The 21,473-nt window shown below is 39.7% G+C and overlaps 1 protein-coding gene across 3 annotated transcripts; it reads left to right on the plus strand.

Moving 5' to 3' along the window:
• The first annotated feature begins 3,658 nt into the window (after positions 1 to 3,658).
• LOC144633075 (uncharacterized) lies at positions 3,659 to 20,823 on the plus strand. 3 transcript variants are annotated; one of them, XM_078491849.1, is made up of 4 exons: positions 3,659 to 3,946; positions 18,376 to 19,296; positions 19,639 to 20,496; positions 20,572 to 20,613. In XM_078491849.1, exons 2-3 carry the CDS (start codon positions 18,406 to 18,408, stop codon positions 20,488 to 20,490), a joined length of 1,743 nt encoding a protein of 580 aa, XP_078347975.1. In that variant the 5' UTR covers positions 3,659 to 3,946; positions 18,376 to 18,405; the 3' UTR covers positions 20,491 to 20,496; positions 20,572 to 20,613. The 3 variants fall into 3 exon arrangements, with proteins under 3 accessions (XP_078347975.1, XP_078347972.1, XP_078347973.1); XM_078491846.1 differs by having other exon boundaries at positions 19,639 to 20,823; XM_078491847.1 differs by lacking the exon at positions 3,659 to 3,946 and adding an exon at positions 5,778 to 5,829 and having other exon boundaries at positions 19,639 to 20,823.
• Positions 20,824 to 21,473: the final 650 nt, after the last annotated feature.

Consider the following 21,473-nt stretch of genomic DNA (forward strand, 5'->3'; position numbering starts at 1 on the left):
CGCTGTTAAAATTTTCAATGTGGTCATTCATTACATCCCTTTACCGATAAATACACCTTTAGGGAATTATAAATCGAAAGAGAATACCCTACAGAATATTCGACCGCCGAAAAAATAAACATCAAGGTCTTCAAAGCGATGAAATAATATTTTGACTTTGGAGTCCTTTGATTTACGATCGAAGAGAGACATGAAAATCAAAAGCGGACTGTTGACTTTAAATAGAGTTTCCCTGACTTATGAGAATGCTGAATGCTGTGACATTTTAACGTTGAAAAGAATATTGAGATTTGTCAAGAGTTATCAATCTGTCAAACCCGTAGCCTGCGTAGCAGACATCTGTGTACGTTTTTAGTCGTGTGTTTTAAAAGAGTGCGCGATCGCGAGAATACGCGCGCTGGAAACTACGGCTATCAAGCCTGTGTCATTTATGAACACCAGAGAAATAGCACTTTTTTCGCATATTACCTAAAATACAATTTACCGTATCAGTGGTCATTTCGAATATAGTTCTATCAAATACCATTCAATATCTGTTCTTATGAACAAACATGAGTATTTCGCTCGTTGGCACTTACCGATAGGTACTACTAGTACTAAAAATAATGCTAGTAAGTATCTACAAGTCTATGTATGAAAAATCTAAACTCTGTAACTGTCTGTAAAAATAAACCGTTATGTGGTGCATAGAGAGCAACCCATACACCCGGTGCCCATCAGAGTAGTAAGGTCTTTTTCGCGAATGAATAATTTACATAATTTGTTGGAGATCTCAATAGAACAGCTATATCCAGTTCGGTAGCAAAACGTTATTTTCTATTCATATCTAGACTTTGGGAAAGCTGCAGACGAAAGAATGATACCTTTTCTTAGTTTTTCCTTCGTTCCTGTGAAATTAGTCTCTTCGTGTAAACACTACAAGGGACTTGTCCCTGCGACCTGTCCCTGAAGAGTTCACACAAAGGTGACTAGTCGCAGGGATTAGTCCGGGTGTGCAGACCTTAATGTTACAAAGTGTCATGCAACCTCTCGCGTAGACCATGAGCAGCTACTCATTTTTCTCATGATCAGTCAAATGGGCAAAGATGCGAGCACACAAGGAAATCACTTCGCACAGGAAGAGGCCATTTTTAGCCACTTATAAATATAGCTTCAAAAAGAAGAAATCTAAATCTTTTTGTTGATAATCCCGCGCAGAGAAACCCAAATAGCTATAAATAATAAACCGATAAGCCAAAGTAGGGAAGATAAAGAATGGCAAACGTGATGTAAAAATGCGGTGCACAGTTAGGCATGCGAGTTATAACATCAAAACAAACCAAACAACGAGCAAAGCGTAGCCGCAACGGATGCCGGATTGTTTTTCGGCCTTCAAAGTAAACTAACTAGTTGCCAAGATTGGGATTCGATCATTGAGTCGGAGAATGTCTGTGTTGCAGTGATTTGTGTATGCTTGTCTGAGTTTTGAGTGCCTGTGGGTAGCCCATTTCAATATTGGCTTCCATGTTGTTGGTATCCACCGATACTCTACCCCATATCCGATCACTGGTGACGTCGGGTTCCCGGTTGAAAACATATCGCCGCAACAGGCCATAGAACTTCGCGTTGAAATCTTAAAAGATGGATTGTGCCAAAAAAAATACGAAAAGTTCAGTTTGATCCCCAATCAAAGTCATTAATGGATAACAGACTGATGGCACAACGCATAAGCGATCAATGAAGGCGCAAATCGAGGGGTTTTGAGGCATGCTGTTCTAATTGTTTTTTGGCCAATACCATCAAAAGATCAAACATGGACAGAAATCGGATACATGCCAGCGACGCACGCGCATCGACAGAAAAGACCAGCAAAATACCTTGATGTAACTGTTGTTAGCCCCTACTAATTTTAGCAATTTTTTCTGAGCAAGAAGTTAGCATTTATTAAATTTAGCGATTTTCCAAAAATTGAAAATTGAGCGACATTCCACATTGTCCGAAAAATGATCAGTTGGCCGAGAAGCGAAGCTCCAAGGCAACTGTGAAATTTTAAGGACAACCAGCCAAGGGCATTATTCTCCAATATACCAGCAAGCCAGAAAGGGGTTTAGTTATTTTATAACTCTCCGATTAATTTCTACGACTACGCTTTATCGTCGGTTAATAGGAAAAAACCTACAGTGATAACCACAGTAATGTAAGCAGAATGGTCAAGGTAATGCACCAGTCAAAGTAAACCCCGACCCCCCCCACCCCGGGATATGTGGGGCTTTGGTGGGGATTTATTACCTTATTGGCAGCTCTTTGAGTCCCAAGTAGGTGGGGGATTCGCGCGTTTTGTGGTTCCTGTCCGCAGGAATGTGGGGCATTGGTAGGGGATTCGTTTGAATCGTGCACACGTAAATCCAAGATGGCGGCCATTCTTCCTGCAAAGATCTCTGGGCAATCCAAGATGGCGGCCATTGTTCTTGCAAAGATCTCTGGGTATATTACTGCATGTGCAATCCAAGATGGCTGCGGAAAGCACTCTGACGTGGTACGTATGTAAATCCTTTCTATTGTGAATAGTGCTCTCAAGCTCACAGCAAACTGGCATATTAAATTGTGAATTCTGCTGCTTTGTGAAATTTTGCAAAGGAAAATTTATATAAAGCAACATCTTTAGTTGCCCCAGGGGGTGGGGCATTTACTGCTATTTTCCACAAAATGTTTCTCCACATGGTGGGGCATTTGTCACTTTTTGTACGCTATTCAGAACCAATCCCCACCTATATCCCGGGGTGGGGGGGGTCGGGGTTTACTTTGACTGGTGCATAATTTTTCAACACTGTGATCTGATTAAAAAGTTAGACATGAAAAGGTGACTTTTTTGTTTGTTTTCCACTGCTGTCAAGAGAGGATAAGTACCTTTATCCTCTCTTGCTGCTTTATAAAATCGGGCGACGGATATCAAATCGGACGGGGTATATTGTCTGATACCCGTCGTCCGATTTTGTACCACGTATACCACGTGATGCGTTTGGTCCAATGAACGCTCCCGAAAATTAATCAGTGGGTTATAATGGAGGATAATGCCCTTGGCTGAAACATTGTCCTCAAAATTTCACAGTTGCCCTCGAAGGTTCGCTTCTCGCCCAACTGCATGTTCAATTTTCGACAATCTTTCAGCCTCGGGCATTGTCTTCCAGTATACCAGCCGCCTGAAGGGGTTTATTTACTAAATGTTAGAAAATGGGCTTGCTTTCTATGGCCGTGGCTATCTTGGCCTTCTCACAACCCTTCTAATTGTCACCTGGAATTATGTCGCTGCCATTTAGTTGTATAGGGCCACTATATTTAATTTTGTATTTCTTTTGGAGGAGGGGTGGGGGGGGAGTACTTAAATTTAACCCGTATTAAATTTGACCAAGACAATCTTTAGCAAATAATTAATTTAGCGTTTTTTGGCCAACTCGATCAAATCGCTAGAATTAGTAGCCGCAGTCTTATATACATGTATTTACAGTACAGACGCGTATCGAAATCACAAGAAAGATATAACGGTTTTCATTGGTGTAAGAACCCGTGAAATTTTTCTTTGTTTTTAGAGCTATTGTTTTCCTATTCTACCCTGTTTCGAGGTTCTTGTTGTCTTGGTAGTTCTTTGTTTTACGTCACGGTTCAGAGTTTCACCCGTTCTTAGACTTCTTCCACCAGGGATGAGCCAGAAAACAGTACTGAGTAGAAATTTCGCGAATACCTTGTAAACGCTCGCGGTATCCTGCATTGATAAACGAGATTCCGCTCCTGATGCTGTGGTAATATCTCAGTGTAATCACAGAGTGAAGGTTCTAGAGTACGGGAAAAAGCCCACACCTGACACGGGAACTGACTTCCGCTTTCGTTTCGTTTGTTGACGTGTCTGAAGCGAGCAAACTTCATAAGTGGTGGCGTTGAATTTTGTGATGCTTCTCCCTGATTTAGCGAGGTAAGTGTTGAGGATATAAATTTACGATTCGCCTCCAATCCTTCTATTACAATAGATTTAACAGTAAGAAGCTCTTTGTCAGCTTTCCAGCGCAGGGTTTTTATATCAGTAACAGCGATTGTGCATGAGAACCAACGTTCTAATCACAAAAATATATCATTCGTTACCTTACCCGTTTACGATCAAGGCAGTTACTCAAAAAATAACGGCAAATAATAACAACAGTACTACTAGATGTACTGATTTTTGTATCAGCTTACTCGATATTTGTTTCCACCAAAGCCTTCTTGTCTAGGATGCTAACATTGTTTTTATGTTACTCTCACTGCGGAGACATTTGAATGCAGCAGGGCTCGAGTCATAGGTTTGTTTCCAGCGTGTTACGTTCAATGTTCATCTGAATGTTTCGTTTTAATTTGTTTTTTTTTTAATAAGAAAGAGTGAAGCAAAGGCTGTTGTTATGCAGAGACAACGGCTTTTGTCAAGTTGTCGTTGTTTCTTGTTTTTCAGCCTGTTGTTGATATTGTCGTGCTCAATGAAAGAGTTGAAAATATCAAACTTTCGAGAGGGTTCTGCAGCTCGACCTTGTCGCGACAATTTTTGATGGGTAACATGGCTCGAAATAATTTCCGAAGAATCTCCAAACACGATGACCGGCCAAAACGTTCATTTTAGCTCGGTCATACCTCGTTTCTGCTCGGACAAAATTGCAACGTGTAAATTGCAAATGATTATTAAATCTATGTAAAAAATATAACACCTCCACCTTAAGAAATAACATTCCCTAAGTAAGTTGTTTTCGGACTCTATGTTTTGCTTATTGCGAGTCTATTTTTTTGGAAAGAACGTTTTGAAGTCACCAAAGGAAAATAATTAGTTGCAAATGCGACCACTTGTATCGGTCGCAATTTTGAGCCCTGAATAAATAATGCAAAGAAGTCAAAGATTGTTTTAATCATATAGTTCAAAGGATTTTTATTGTACTTGTATATTCTGGCCTGAGTTTTGGAAATAAATTTATCGTTTGTTTCTGTGCAAGAGGAAACGGACAATTCAGGGAAAATATTTTCAATTTGAGACCATAATACGCACATTGTAAACGACCGTTCGATCAGTTATAGTTCATTTTTTGGTTGCCGGAAAGTTCCGCAAAAAAGTGTGGTGCATAGAGATGTACGCAGTAACAGAAAGTAGACCGGACAACATGTCCGCAAGGCGAACGTTTGACCGGTCAAGTCCCCAATAACTCCGGACATTGTCCATTGACCGGCCGTTATTTCGAGCGCTGGGTAGGCTAATTAACAGGTCCAAAATTACAGGGTTTTGATAAAGCCAGAAGAAACCTGACGTTCTTGCATTACTAGTAAACTTAGGATACTAGGCAAGAGTTTTTACTGTCCGAAATAAGGGACGTAGGTTTGCTAAAGAGCGTCCAGTCGCATTTTTAGTTTTTGTCATAGATTTGTCTGTGAAGGGCTGACAGTCCGCGTAGAAAAGTTACGGATACATGCATATGCCTACATATACATGCTTTCTAACACAGCTACATGTATTGGAAATCAGTATATATCGTAGCAGACAGTGACAAGCCACTAGAGATTTGGTTCAAGAGTTGATTACGGAGAAAAATCCCTGCCAATTTCGCTCCCAGAGTCGCTTGTTCCCCGTACCCACTGAGACTGTGCGCGAGAAACAAGTGGCTCTGGGGACACATGATTTGGTTGGCAGGATTTTAACAAAGGGAGTATCAAATCTAGCCAATCAAATCAACCGTTTTAAATCTGACACCGGAACTGACTTCCGCTTTCGTTTCGTTTGTTGACGAAACTGAAGCAAGCAAAGCGCTCGTGTAATTTTGCGATCCTTCTCCCTGGTTTAGCAAGGTAAGTGTTGAGGATATAAATTCGCGATTCACCTCCAATCCCTCTGTTACAACAGATTTTACAGTAAGAAGCTCTTTGTCAGGTTTCCAGCGTAGATTTTCTATGGTCAACGAACAGCGATAATGCATATACGGAAAAACATTTTATCATAGAAATATATCATTCGCTAGTTTACCGGTCAAGGAGGGTACTCAAGTCATTCAAGCAAGTTCATAATGAAAACATTAACATACTACTTTAAGGTGGCTTGATCGGATTTTTGAGTAAAGATACCTTTCAACTTTGAGTAACTTGTATTCCACCGTAAACAAGGCAACTGAAAATCGATCAGTACAGCTGTACCAATGAAAGATGATGACTGTGGAGATATTTTGTATGTGTCAGGGCGCGAGTCAAGTTTTTTTTCCCGTAATACATTCGATATTCAAAATGCTTCATTTTAGTCATTTGCATACAGAAAAGAGTTTAGCACCTGCTCTATAAAGACAACGGTAAATACAGTATACATCCATACCGGACAGTCTTAGGAAATATGACTACGGATTTGGGTTTTAGAACTTCGGCAATTTTTGGCATTCTCCCTCTTTGTTATTTTTTGAACGCACGATTTTGGAGTTAAAATATTAAAAATATCTGTATAGCTTTGTACCAGTGCTTTAAATTTCGCGATGCACTGCGATGCACAGGTGTCTAAATTTTGGATAGTCCACCGACTTCATGTAAGGCCTCACATAGAGTGCCACATCATATTTCTCCTTCATCAAGTGCCACTCTAGGGAGTTTTACATAATTCCACTCCTTCTTCGTGTTGATGAGGGATCCCTTTGCCACTCGGTTTATTCTCACGCTCTCCGCGATTTGTCTTAATATGGCATCATTACCATACATCCCAGTCACGGACATTTTGAATTCTTGCCGTTCCTTCTCATGTTTCTCTACGCAATGTTTCCATAATGCTGATTTCTCGTCTTGGTTCTCTAAACCCTCTGTGAGCTCTATGCCTCTTGTATAGGCATTTCTGGCTGTCTCACCAACGTACTTATCTTTGCAACCCTGGCATTCAATCTCGTACGTCACACCATGTGCATTACATGGGCCTTTCCCAGCTTGTTTGCAGACCAGGCAGTCTTCTCTCCCACACCTTTGCAGTTTGAACGGATCGGACTTCTGTAGCACTTCCTTCAGTGTCGTACCTGTCTTTTTTACCACCTTTATCCTTTAACCCTGGTTTCTGAGGTTTCTTCAGGTGTCACAGATACGAATGTAACCGCTTCGTTTTCACCTTTCTTGTACCAGTCCTCTCTCTTTCTAGATTTCTTTGTTACTCTCTCGTCTCTTCTCCATCCTTTTGGTCGATGTATTGGTCTCTCTCCTTTCAGTTCGGCCTCCTACCTTGCACTGTAAGCCTTGATAGCCTTGATAGCCTTGATAGCCTTGTTGTATCCCGAATACTGCATTCAAAGAACCATCCCCCCTCTTCTCCTCTACTTTCTCCACTACATTCGCCCAGGGCAGAAGTGGACTACAATTCAATAGCACGCGCAGTACCGCTTGAGACGGCACTGTCCTCTTCACGCTTGCAGACATGGCGGATCTTGCGTTAACCAATGCTTTAGACGCTATCTCTTTTGTGTAGAATTCATACATCATCACAGACACAATCTGATTTGATCCTTGAACCTCCTTCTCTCTCTGCTAGCTTCTGCTCGACCCAGACCTTCAAATCTGAGATTGGCAACTTCTTGTCTGGATGCTTCGATGGGTAGTAGATCTCAAGCTTTATCGATGGATGGATATCGTTTCCAGCTTGCCTTATCAGTTCCATAGTCCTTTCGTTTGAAGCTCGTTTCTTGTCTTCATCCACCTTAGTGGTGTCCATGATAATTTTTCCCTCCACGTATCTCAATCCAGGTACAGTTGCTTTTGCAGCAACATTGATGTCATTTACATATCTCAAGTTCATCTTCTGTATAATTACAAGGACATGGCTGCGTTCCCCATACTAAGCAGACATTTGGAAGAGCAGTCATTGAGCCATTCACAGTGAAGTCATCAATTTGCATGTCAGCAGAATTTTGTTAAATTCAGAATTCCGATAAGGTTGTCCATTCTGTATATCGACTGCATTCTGACAGAATTATTTGAAAAAAAAAAAGAACAGGTTTTGGTGCAAAAATGGTGGTAAAACAGGCAGATACACCCGTAATTGATCAAGGTCCCCTTTCCAGGGTTTTCCAGGGTTTAGAACTTCCAGTTTTGTTTAGTTTATTATATTTCAGTGATTACACTGTGATATTTTCACACAACCATAAGCAAAGCATGTCCACTTAACGAAATTTAGCTACGTGGCCCTTAAAAATCAGTTACCAAGCAACACAAAAACATTAAAAAGTCTGCTCTATTTCTTTTATGTGCACCTTTAAGGCTGGTTCTAATATAATCGCCCCGATCGTTTCTATCGCCGCTGTCACTTAAATAAGTGGTCTTGCGATCGGGGCGATTATATGAGAACATTACACTAGCGATCACTAATCGCGAACGATTATATGAGAACTACTTTCATGCAAGGAGGCGATTGAAGCGATCTAAACTGTCCCATGGTGCATCAATATTACCCAGAACTGAACGGCCTTATAACTAAAATTACCGCCAAAACAGTAGAGTTGAACCTTGTTCATGGAAGAAGTCTAAACAACTTTTCCAAGAACTTTATTAATTAGGAACTGATTAGGTTGAGCATTTGAACAGCTATAAGAGGGATGGTTCGGTTCAAACTCTTCCTGTTTTTTTTTTTTAAATATTTCTCAAACACAAAAACTAAGTTTCCATCTAACTTCTTTTTCCCTTCTTCGCCGTAAAAACTGCAATAATAAGAAAATAGAAGGCCACGAGTTTTCCTCTTTCATTGAAGGCCGCTATTGTGTTGGATCTGGCGCTAAAATAGTTATATTTGTTAGGTCTTTACCGCGCTCTTCGCTCATACCAGGCAAAATTAAATAAGTATTCCTCTCTTTAAAGCTCCTGGAAAGAAATAAACCTCCAGTGGACTTAACAGGGCTTTTACGGTATATATCATGAGTAGTTTACCGGGAATGGATAGACCAATTTATTCATGAATTCATCAGGCCTGAGTTAATGAGCTCTGTATATCCAGAACCGGTTTAATGAGATGCGTGTCACGCAGGTATAGGAGCTGGTTTAATGAGATGCGTGTCACGCCGTTGGTTTATGGACAAATTTAATGAGATACGAGTCACAGTAGATGTAAGAGGCAGACTCTATTATGCATGGTATTGTTTTGAGTATTTATTGTTGAATATTACATGAGTTTTTAGGAGAGATGTTGGTGTTGTTATAGAGTTATTGATCCACCCCACCAGCCGGGTAGTGATGCAGTTATATAGAAGGAGAACAAAGACGTGTACGAGAACCAATCAGGGAGTACCGTCAAACAAGTCAAACCAGTTTTGATTCCGGTTGGATTTGATTATTCAAAATGGCACATGTATCTTGTTTGGTAGCTGGTCAAACCGGTTTTCAGGCTGGACAAAATTATTCAAAATGGCGAATTAAAATCCTAAAGGTCAAACTGGCAGTTTAAACCGGTTTTATAGTGCTGATTGCTTTAAGTACCGTTTGTGTAACTTTGTGTATGTGTAAACGCAAGGAAAACAAATTCATAATTAATTTAAAAATGCTTCAGAAATAAAAATAGCTCGCATGACTTCTAAACATGACGCGCGAGAAAAAGCAATTACGACTTCTTGCAATTAATATTTGTGTTGGACTGGAAGCGCATTGTTTTTTATAAAAGTTGAAGATTTCAATAACAAAAAGTTGTCGAAGTGTTTGTACGTTTTACATAATAAAACTGTTTTTGCTCACCCAAATCTTGCATTAAATTTAAACGTGTAGTTGAGTGCATGACAATCCGAGTGACCGCAATGTTGATAAACAGAAAATTAAAACACGTTCAGGTTGAAAATACGTTACTTTGTCAGCACGTCAGTTGAAAAGAACTTAACTTTAAATTGCAATTTCATTAACATTATTGTAAGCGTCAAATGATTTTTACAGCGAATTATTTGTTAAAAATTAACTTCGAAAACTTTATTAGACAATCAATAAGCGATTTAACGTTCAGTTCGTAAACTTATAAGGCGAAAGGGGAGTTGAAAGTCATTTGATTTTTCCTTGAGCATCTTTACCTCAACGGTTTCTCTTGGATTGTGCGTGGATGCTTTTGTTTTGTTTGCTTTTGTTTTGTTCTTTTGTTATTCAACTTTGAATTTGAATTTGTTTGCCTTCTATTTATTACACAGAAGAGGCAAACGGAGAAAGTTCTATTTTAAATAACACTTTTTCGCTTCAGTGTGTGTTATATTTTAGTTGTATTAAACTGTAAAATCTCTTTTGCTGGTTTGTTAATAGTAATCAAATCCGTTAAGTGACATTAGTTCGGTTTGAGTAGGTTTATGTATTTATTGCTTTCAGTGCTTCAGAGGTGTCAAAGTGAATTAAAATCAAAGGGAAAAAAACATTTCGCGTTCGCTCAAGTCATTAAACAAATCATACTACTGTTCGCGTAACAAATCTTCTGAAATGTTTCTATGTCAAAACAGCGAATTTGCCTCGCAATTCATAGCAAGTTTATTTTTAAGCTAACATAAAATATACTCTACGCTCAAGATTGTAGTTTGTCTACAACAAAAACTAATTAAGTGCATTGTTTCTTTAGAAATGTTATTGAGCACCAGTTTCCATTTAAATGAAAGTAATACTATTAAACAAACTTGTTAAAATGCTCGTAACATAGGAGCTTCTTACTTTAAAACACTCGAAAGAAAAATTACCGTTTCGCGCATCGCAATATTTCATTAATTTGTTTTTTAAAGCCCCAGTGCGCATTATTTTTCTTTGAGTAGTATTAATTTCATTTGAGTTGTATAAGCATTCATTTCGAAGGTCGTGTTTACTGTTTCACTGTACCATGAAACGAAAGAACGTACTGTTCTCGCGTTCAAAAACAAAACCAAAAACCGAACAGTGTTATCATGTGATTAATCTTATGAAAATATAAGTCAAGTACATTTTATCCACATTCTATGATGAGATTTCTTTTGCTAATAAAAGTTTACACTCTTCTCAAAACTGTTAATGTGTACAACAAAAGTTCATTAAGATAATATGTTCCTGAGAAAGGTAATCGAGTGTTTACATTTAAATAAAAGTAATGTTCACCAACCTTTTTTTTTCTCTCGTAAATGTTACCAGTGCGTGAAAAGTTTGGTCAAGTCCAACATGATTAACGATCAAGCACTGAGACAAAAATATTTTTACAATCTTCTATTCAAAATTATTTTCACAAACTTTTATTTGTTACAAATTATATCTTCATTGAAACATATAACAGAAACACATACACATTGCGATGAAACAGTTCGCACGAATGGCAATGTATAAAAAAAACATACTTTCGATTTATAAAATGTTATGTTCAAGTGAAAGGCAAATCAATAAGCTTCAATATAAGGAGTCCTGCTCGTCTCCATCCTCCATCTCTCTGATTTTTAACACTTGCTTTCTCACTTTCTCTTCCAATTCCTTAACGATATCCTTGTATAGGTCAATCTTCTGTTCTTGTCTTTCCATATGCTCACAATTCTGCCAGTACTCTCTCGGCGAATAGAAGTGTGCGTGAATGTGCTTTTGTATGCTATCTTTATTTCGGTCGTAAAACTTCCAAAAACTCACTTCGATTTCATGTATCTCCTGGCGCATTTCTTCCATTAAACGGACTCTTTTTCGTAACTCCTCGATCTCACGATCTTTGCTTTCCCATATTCCTCTATACTCTTTCACCTTCTGCTCCAAGACTTCTGTATACACTTGATCTACTATTTTGTCTTTCAGTTCTTTCACTGTTCCTTTCAAGGTTTCGACTTCATTCGCTTGCGCCACACGATTACCTTCCGACTCATGATACGCCTCCGTGGCTTCCTTCAACTTTTTTTTCAAGTCATAACACTCTTCTTCGTAGCCTTCGATTTTATCGGTCAGTCTGCTCACTTCGTGCTCCAGCCTTTCCTCGCTCCACTTGTCCATCTCGAAAATAAATCAACTCGTCGTGTAGTCCAAACTATCTTGGTTTTATCGTTGTTATATTGGTTGTAAAACCAATGAGAAAGCACTGATGTCATGGTCAAACCGGTTATGCCGGTTTGCAGAGACCTGCTGACCTACGAGACGATTGAAAATGGCCTACATAGGCAAGTGAGAGACAAAAAAACATACATATACGAAAGTACGCGAGATACTCGGAGTAACTAAAAATTACTCATTTTGCTCAAATAATACTCATCTAAATGCTTCGAGTAACCAGAATAAACTCTTTATGCTCGGCCACTTTTCTTTCGGGGCGAGGCATAAAGTGTGCGGGTGGATCACAGGTCGATAGTTTTGATGCGCAAGCTACTGAGCCCAAGGATTCAACTACTCGAGATTCCAAGAAATAATAAATCTTTTATTAAATAAATAAAACGTACATACACAATAAACAATCAAACACATTTTGAGCACTTTAAAGCCGCAGTAAACGTAACGTTCGTGATAAATGAAAAAAAGGTCATCGTCATAGCTTAAACAACAACTGTATCTTCAATCAATAATCAATCAATAAAATTTATTTACCCTCGGAGCTGACGGGGGCTGGCTAGGCCCCTAGCAAAACATATGCTAATATGCCGAGAAAAAAAAAATTACAAATGTAAAAATATATACAGAACGAAAAATACATTAATAAATAAGTATTAAATTAAATTAAAATTAAAAAGGGACTATCTAGCTGCGCACAGCATTACGAAAGGCCTGTAGTGTAGCAATTGTTCTTACTCGGTCTGGCAGTTGATTCCAGGCGTTCGCCGCCCAGTATCTTACAGACTTCAGTCCATACTTGGTCGTATTGACCTTAGGTAAGACAATCTTATTAATGCCTCTCAAGTTCTTGATATTGTCCCTGACACAGAAGAGGTCCTTAAGATACACAGGTGCTAAGTTGTTAAGGCATTTGAATATTATAATAAGTGTATCTTGAATGCGACGTTCACTTAATGTGTAGCCTATGCGGCTGCACAGAGAAGCGGAGCTAGAAGACCTGCCCTTATAGATGTAACGTAGGGCTCTTTCGTGAAGTTTCTCTAGTTTATCGCTGTCTGATTTTAGACAATTATGCCATATCGAAGAGCAATAAGTAAAATAAGACATCACAAAGGAATTATACAGGCATAGCTTGGAAGAGGAAGACAAAACATTTCGTAATCTACAAATAACGTCAAGTTGTTTTCCTGCTTTCTTAATAATTTTAGAAACGTGCGTGCTAAAGTTTAACGTTTTCATCCTAGCAAATTTTAGTTTTAGCTATGGTTTACATTTTTCACTTTTTGCATTGTGCTGCTGCCTCGAAAATTTAAAAGATTTTACTGCTTAAGTAATCAGTCCACTGATTAGAAACGAAGATTGTTTTGTATCTCACTTATGACTAAATCAATATCTTTGCTAAGCTCTTTGTCGCTTCCTTCTTTTCTTTCATAGACTTCATAGTCGTTTGTTAGTTCAGTGCTCCTCAGTTCTTGATTACAGTAGCTTACACTTTGCATGTTGCTAAAGGCCTCTCGTTTTTGTCCATTGAGACCATTATAAATGGCATAGATAACTCGATCTACGATCTCCTCTACTTGCACTACGTTCCCAGAGTTTTTGAGTTCTAAAGATGAGAGATAGAGGGCAGTCCTGGGTAGTTTAGGTAACTCAGCAAGGGAGCTTTGCCAATTGTCACTGACGTAAATTCCAAGTGTGCTACAAACATTTTGAGCAAGCTTCATAACATGAACTAGGTCAACTTTCTCCACTGCTTGGTCAAAGTAGCGGAACCACGCATCTTCTTGATTTATCATCAAGCAGGAATGAGCCGTCTGGCTTAGATGATTAATAGCACAACCATCGCAACAACCAATCTTTACTTGCTGAATAAGTTCATCGCATAAAGCAGCGAAAGTAAGCTGAAAGACACGATCAACTAAGGAAGCTACACGTTGTCCCGTGAATATGTCAAATTCATCAACTGGATAAAACACTCCATGAGATGTTGGCACCATGATTCCTTCGTTATGCATGCAAACAATTCCGAGGTTGGTCTCTCAAAAGCTAATGTGCAGTAGAATTTGAACAGTACTGAAACCTTATATCTTCAAGGATAACAAAAGAGTATAAACAAAGGCACTTCTCTTAACTGGTTTAACCTGACTGCTTTTGGCATTTTCATCAACGAAGTCTTGCTTAATCATGCTTGGGAGCACTATGTAAATTGCAACACTTACATAACAACACAATCAGAAAATACATCCTACCAGTAACTCACAGCAAGCTTACAAAACAGTCATTGCTATTGAGTGACTCGACTATTTAAATAAGCAAACACATTACTTTACTCATTTCGAGGGAAGCAGTCGTGGAGTAAACATCATAGAATCGAACGCATGGGGCATCTTTGTCAATTTTGTCAAAGATCATTTAGTCGACGATACAACAGAGACCGTCACGAGAAGCAAAATTGTCATAAGCGTCTGGACCAAGAACAAGAGGAAATGATTTCGTTTGCTCGAGAAGAAACCGATGAAGATGAACATGGAAACAACCTTAGCCAGGACGATGAAGAACCAGAAGAAGAGTATCATGAAGTTGATGACGATATTGATGGTAAAAGCGAAAACGAAGATGGAGATGAAGAGGAAGATGAAGATCACAGTGATGAAGACAATGAAAGCACTACTACAAACGATGAAAATGACGATATTGATCCCTGGGATAAGCTGCGAGAGGAAGCCATTATCGATTTGAAATCATCCTTGGTGGAACAAGTGGAACAATACTTAACGCAGGGTTTGTCGAAAGAAGACGCCAAGTTTCAAGCATCCACTCTTCTACTTCCTGCATACAGAAAGAGGCTACGACTCTTGTATCTCCACTATTTAAAGTGGTATCGTGTTCTTAAAACTGATCCAACACACAAAAAGGTTATGACAACACTGCGCAGTTTTATGGAAGACGATGAAATGGATTTCGCGGAGGCAGCAGAAGCAGCAATCAATAAAAGAAAATATTTATTGAACCCACTGTTTCAATACAATGACGTCTGTAATGAAAATTTAAGTGAAAGTGACGATGAAGAAATTCGTTACCAAGTAAGAAAAAGAAAATATCACGAAATCCATTAATACGAAACCTGACCTACAAAACAAAAACAGTAACATGGACCTAAGCAACAGGAGTCAGACAAGGAAACAAAGACTTGCGCCAGCTGCAACTTGTCAAATAGAATAAAACTGCAAAGAGTTTCTAAACACACTTAAAATTATAGGCACTCTATGGAGTTGACCATTTCCTGTACTACTGGGTCATTTCAATGTATTTTTGATTCTTTAATAGGGACATTAAATTGTTGTGAGAACTTCGTTTGTGTAGTCTCGTCTATGGAATTCAGCATAAGAGTGTCAATTTGAATACTTGTTCAAAGCTCATAGAGAAGACAAGAGTAGGCAGAGCAGAGTAGAGCAGAGCAGAGCAGAGCAGAACATAGCACAGCACAGCACAGCACAGCACAGCACAGCACAGCGTAGCGTAGCGTAGCGGAGAGGAGCAGAGCGGAGCAGAGCGGAGCAGAGAGCAGAGCAGAGCAGAGTAGAGCAGAGCAGAGCAGAGCGGAGCAGAGCAGCGGAACATAGCGCAGCATCTGAGCAGAGCAGAGCAGAGCAGAACTTAGCAGAGCAGAAAGTCAGAGCAGAGCAGAGCAGAGAAGAAGAAATAGGAGAGCAGAGCTGTTGAAAGCTGTTAGCGAGATTGCTCTAGATCTCTTAAAAGGAAGCATTCTAGTATCTAATTGATCATTTAAACGTTAAAGCCACATAAGTCAAAGCTCCTTTATCTTACTCGCAAAACCACCAAGTCTCAGAAAGAAGGATTTTTGCCTGCCATCACCTCTTTGATTGCTTCTTTCGCTGTGGAATTATCGGGTAAATTTTTCAAATGAAGTACGCGCAGAAAATGTTGATGGTTCCTGAACATTTATTTCAAAGTATGGAAACAGAACATCGATTAACGGCTCCTCCGCAACTCACGACTTTAACACGGCTAGATCAAGACATGAAACAAATCATGGACTCCTCCTTAGCAGAAGATCAAAAAGTAATGTTGTTGGATCATATTCTTAGAAGGTACCAGGGATTGACGAAACAGATGAAAAGTGAAGCAAGCGTAAAACCTACAGTGGTTCTACCAAAAACAGATCCAGCACCACCTAAAGAGACAATTACTAATATAAATGGTCCTGCGTCTACACCTAATGTTAAGACTACAAGGGAAACACCAAGACAACTTCCACCCACCCCCGCGACTACTAAACAATCGAAAATTCCTGTCAGAATGGAAACACCCCTCAACGCATTGCCTGAAGAATCGGCGTACGCGCTAATGATGGAAACACCACCAGATTCCAAACGCAAATCTGTGAAACGGCATAAAAAACCAAAAACGCCTTTAGTGGCAAGGTTACGCAGCAATAGACAATGGGAACCTTACTAAACCAGGAAAACCGGTTTTTATTCGCTAACTCTATATATGCACAACGGCTGTACGCTCATTTACATTTTGCTTTACACGATGGTGCCAAATATTGGAAACGATACTTGCTACGAGTGTGATTGTATCGAAAAGATGAAGCATGCTTACTGGAATTCGCTAGCGTATTTGGTGTACGCTGAACTTGAGAAAAAAGAACCCAGTGTTATCCAAGACAATCAAAAACTGATGACATGTATCCAAGACAATCAAAAACTGATAACATGTCTACGCGAGTCAGTGGATAATTGGAAAACAATTGCATACTGGCTCTGGCACGATCTGCTAGACATATTGGATTTCACTGCTCCTGAAAATCAAGACTGGATCGATGACACTTCTCCAGAGGAACAAGAGGATGCGATCATTAAAGCCATCATATATCCTGACGAGTTTGGCAAAACCTGTTGGTACTGGTTAGATCTGATTGTTAATGGAGTTGACGAAGTCGACCGGTAAAACCTGTCTAACTCCATAAAAACTATATAAAGAATTTGTGTTTCCACTCTCGAGTCATACTTCAAGATGAGTTACTCACAGTGTGGAATTTGCCTTAAAGATCTTGAATTAATCAAGCCCGCCTCAGGTATACCTTACATTCGATGTGTAGACTGGAAGTTGTGTCCTTTCTTTTGCCGTGAAGAAGATGTGCACGCTTATCAACAATGTATCAGAGATCGCGTAATACCAGAATACATTGCATTTGAAGGTGGGCAGTTGCCTTACTGCAGACACATGGATGTTGCGACATTAAGAGTATCAAGGTCACAGAGCAATCCTTTCAGACCCTATTTCACCTGCAGGAGGAGTAAAGAAATGTGTAGATTCTTTCAGTGGGCAGATGAAACACCGATTGACGATGAACGTAAAATACCGTCACCAACGTACTGCCCTGAGGAAAACAAGCCATCAAAAGGAGTGAAAACCAAGTACACGCCACGACCCAAGCTACAAAGACAAATTGCCGTATCAGAAAAGTTGGCTCATTGTTGACTCATTGAACATTTATTATTGTATTAGCAACATCACTGAACAATTAATATTTATTCATAATTAATCATATTCATGTTTGAGATTGTACACTTTTTCTATACTCAATAAATGTTTTTTTACTTACTTGAAAAAAAAAGTGTGGATTTTAATTCGCCATTTTGAATAAATTTTTATCCAGCCTGAAAACCGGTTTGACCAGCTACCAAACAAGATACATGCGCCATTTTGAATAATCAAATCCAACCGGAATCAAAACTGGTTTGACTTGTTTGACGGTACTCCCTGATTGGTTCTCGTACAAGTCTTTGTTCTCCTTCTATATAACTGCATCACTATCCGGCTGGTTGGGTGGTTCAATAACTCTATAACAACACCAACATCTCTCCTAAAAACTCATGTAATATTCAACAATAAATACTCAAAACAATACCCTGCATAATGACTCGTATCTCATTGAATTTGTCCATAAACCAACGTGACACGCATCTCATTAAACCAGCTCCTATACCTACGTGACACGCATCTCATTAAACCGGTTCTGGATATACAGAGCTCATTAACTCAGACCTGATGAATTCATGAATAAATTGGTCTATCCATTCCCGGTAAACTACTATCATGGTCACATTTTATACTGATACGGGCACATAGCGAAATTTAATGTTGGTATTTTACGCAGCAGCATCGCAGTCGGATATACTGTAACTCACGGTTTTAAACAAGGTCACAAAACAAGGAATTATGCCTCAAATAGAGTAAGAAAATTGGTGTTCTGTGTCAGGGTTGGGGATTAACACAACCCAGAATGTCGATCTAGAATGAATGTCGATCTATTGTAGTGTGATCATGGATCTAACAACTAGTTATAATGCTCTCTAACAGATAAGGACGACAACAGGACTTCTTCAAGACATGGCCGCCAATAACCTTGTGTACAACAGTTATGGGGAGAAGTATGAAGTGCCCAGGGTACCCGTGTCCTCGATCAACGAGCTTCAAAGAGCTGATCACATCGCCTTTCATCGGCATTGTGGTGCCTTCTGGCATCACGCTATAGTAGAAGACATCGATATAGAGAGTGGTGAAATTCACGTTATTGAGTATACCAATACCGCTAAAGAATTTGTCAACGACTATTGCTGCCCACCAACGATAAAAAACATGACGATTGCAAAGGTGGTTAGAACTCAGTGCAGATTCCAAGATAGCGGTGTCTTCTTAATGAAGCACGAACGATGTTTGGATCCCGATAAAGTTATTCGCAGAGCAGAAAGTAAGCTAGGGGAAGGAAACTACGACCCTGTTACCAATAATTGTGAGCATTTTGCGATGTGGTGTAAGACCGGAAATTCATCCTCCGACCAAGTAAACAAGGCCAAAGGGATGGTGGTTCACGAGGTAAAAAAGGAAGTGTTAACCCAAGTTGCTGAAGCTGCAAGTAAATCAGGTGCTTACGAGATTGGAAAGGAATTCTTGACCCAAACTGCATCAGACCCAAATACAAGATTCCTGATTTCATGGTTTTTGAAAGTGCTAGATGTCATGATCCAAAAGAGTTTACATTCAAGCGAAAAAGTCCTGTATGCAGGGCTTCGTACGTTGCTTATAGAACTTTTTACCGGTCAAGAGGTAACCAAAGCTGGGGCGGGAAAGATGTTAAAGAAAGTCTTGATCGAAATGGCATATGCAGCTTGGCAAGAAGCAATAAAGGGAGTCTTGACCCCAGAGGCAGGATTTTACGAGATCTTGACCCAAACTACATCAAAAGCTGCAGAACAGTTGTTGAAAACAGGAGTCTATGGTGTTGGAAAGGATGCCTTCACCCAAACTTTAACAAATGCTGGTATGAAGGTTGTGAGTCTTGATCTTAAATTGTTGTTGGAAGCTACATCAAACCCTTGTGAACAATCCATATATTCCCTACTTGGTAAGATGTCTGCAGCAGCATTGACCGAAAGCGGTCAAAAGGCCATGGAAACCGGAGCTGGCGAGATTGAAAAGTACATCTTCAGACACACTTTCACAAACGCTGGTAAAAGCGTTGTGAATACAGGTTCAAACAGTCTTGATGTTTTCTTAGCTAAGATGTCTGGAGCAGCATTGACCGAAAGCGGTCAAAAGGCCATGGAAACCGGAGCTGGCGAGATTGAAAAGTACATCTTCAGACAAACTTTCACAAACGCTGGTAAAAGCGTTGTGAATACAGGTTCAAACAGTCTTGATGTTTTCTTAGCTAAGATGTCTGGAGCAGCATTGACCGAAAGCGGTCAAAAGGCCATGGAAACCGGAGCTGGCGAGATTGAAAAGTACATCTTCAGACACACTTTCACAAACGCTGGTAAAAGCGTTGTGAATACAGGTTCAAACAGTCTTGATGTTTTCTTAGCTAAGATGTCTGGAGCAGCATTGACCGAAAGTGGTCAAAAGGCAACACAGGATGCAGTTACCCAAGCTGTAGCAAAAGCTAGTGAGGAGATCGTGAAAACTGGGACACTGGAGGCAACAGAGGAAATCGTGACCCAAGCTGCATCAAAGGTTGGCGAAGAGATCGTGAAAACTGGAACACGGGAGGCAACAGAGGAAATCGTGACCCAAGCTGTATCCACCGCTGGAGAAGAGGTTGTGAAAACAGGGGCTCGCGAGGGATCAGAAGAAGTTTTGACTCAGACTGCGTCAAAATCTGCCGCTGAAACGGGGAGTTCTCGAGTTGCAGGAGTAGTGTGTTCAGCAGTTATTGAGGGTATAAGTGCTGCGTATGATATCAACTGTGCGCGCAAAGATATGAAAAAAGGAACAATTAGTAAAGAGGAATTCAAAACAGCTGTTAAGAAGAGATTAATCACTGGCACTGGAAATGTAGGAGGCTCTACCGTAGGATCGGCCATCGGGCAATTTCTTATCCCTGTACCGATTGTTGGAGGTGTAGTAGGAGGTATAGTGGGCGGAATTTCAGGAAAAATTATTGGAAACGTGGTGGCAAATTATTTGCCGCTGTGAATCGATGTCAAGAAGCCCGGCCACAAACTTGCCTTTGTTTTAGCAAAAAATGTCGGAATTGTCAACGATTTAGATTTCGAGTTTATTCAGCTTCTGCTTATAAAATGACACTGAAAGGCGGAAAACTTTCGGGTTTTAACTCCAAAAAAGTTTTAACGCCGAAACACGCCATTTTATGCGGTAAAGATTTTATATAGTAGTTTGTAATCTGTTCTGAACTGACACTTTAGATAACTGTTAGACTTGTTCCAGAAACGGTTGCAATTTCTGGAGTTGTTTATTAAGTTAAAGATGGTTATAAAATGTATAACCAACTGCATACAGTATAGCCTCCCACGCAGTCGTTCTTAAGGGCGATCGTGTTTCACTCCTCCCCACAAACGGGGGGAGGAGTAAAACACGATCGCCCTTAAGGGGCCAACCATTTTACTTTTGAGGGGGGATGGGTGATTGTCAAAAAATATCTTGCAAGCGCATGCATGCAAGAAAAAAATTCCTGCACAGGACAGCGGTCCAAAAAAAGATTCATGCGTGTACAGTGGGATGGAAAAAAATTCTGGAAAGATGTTCCCTGGGTTGACACATTCAAATTTTAATATAAGCAAACTGTTAAATTATTCTAGCATCTGGACGTAGGTAAGAGGGATTCATAGCACAATTATGTGGCCCCTCAGTTGGCTTTTTTGCCTGTGGTTACCGATCTTGGTACATTTTTTTCTCTCAAATTCAAGATCACGCCAGGTGTTGTGACTTGAAGAACAATGGAACATGAAGTAAACTTTATTATAAATATCTATTTGATACGAATATGTGAAGTTAAAGCTCTTTATTCTATTAACAAACAAGAAACTTCAAGCAGTTTAAAACCGGGCGATTAATGTTTGGCCACTTCTTTCCGTTCTTTGGCTAGAAAGGCACATCACCGCACAGTAAAAAATCTTTGAAAAAGCAGTCACTAAACCCTATTCAGACCGGACTTTTTT

Source organism: Oculina patagonica, chromosome 12 (genome assembly GCF_052425735.1).
Source record: "Oculina patagonica isolate OP01 chromosome 12, crgOcupat, whole genome shotgun sequence".
Taxonomy (NCBI): domain Eukaryota; kingdom Metazoa; phylum Cnidaria; class Anthozoa; order Scleractinia; family Oculinidae; genus Oculina; species Oculina patagonica.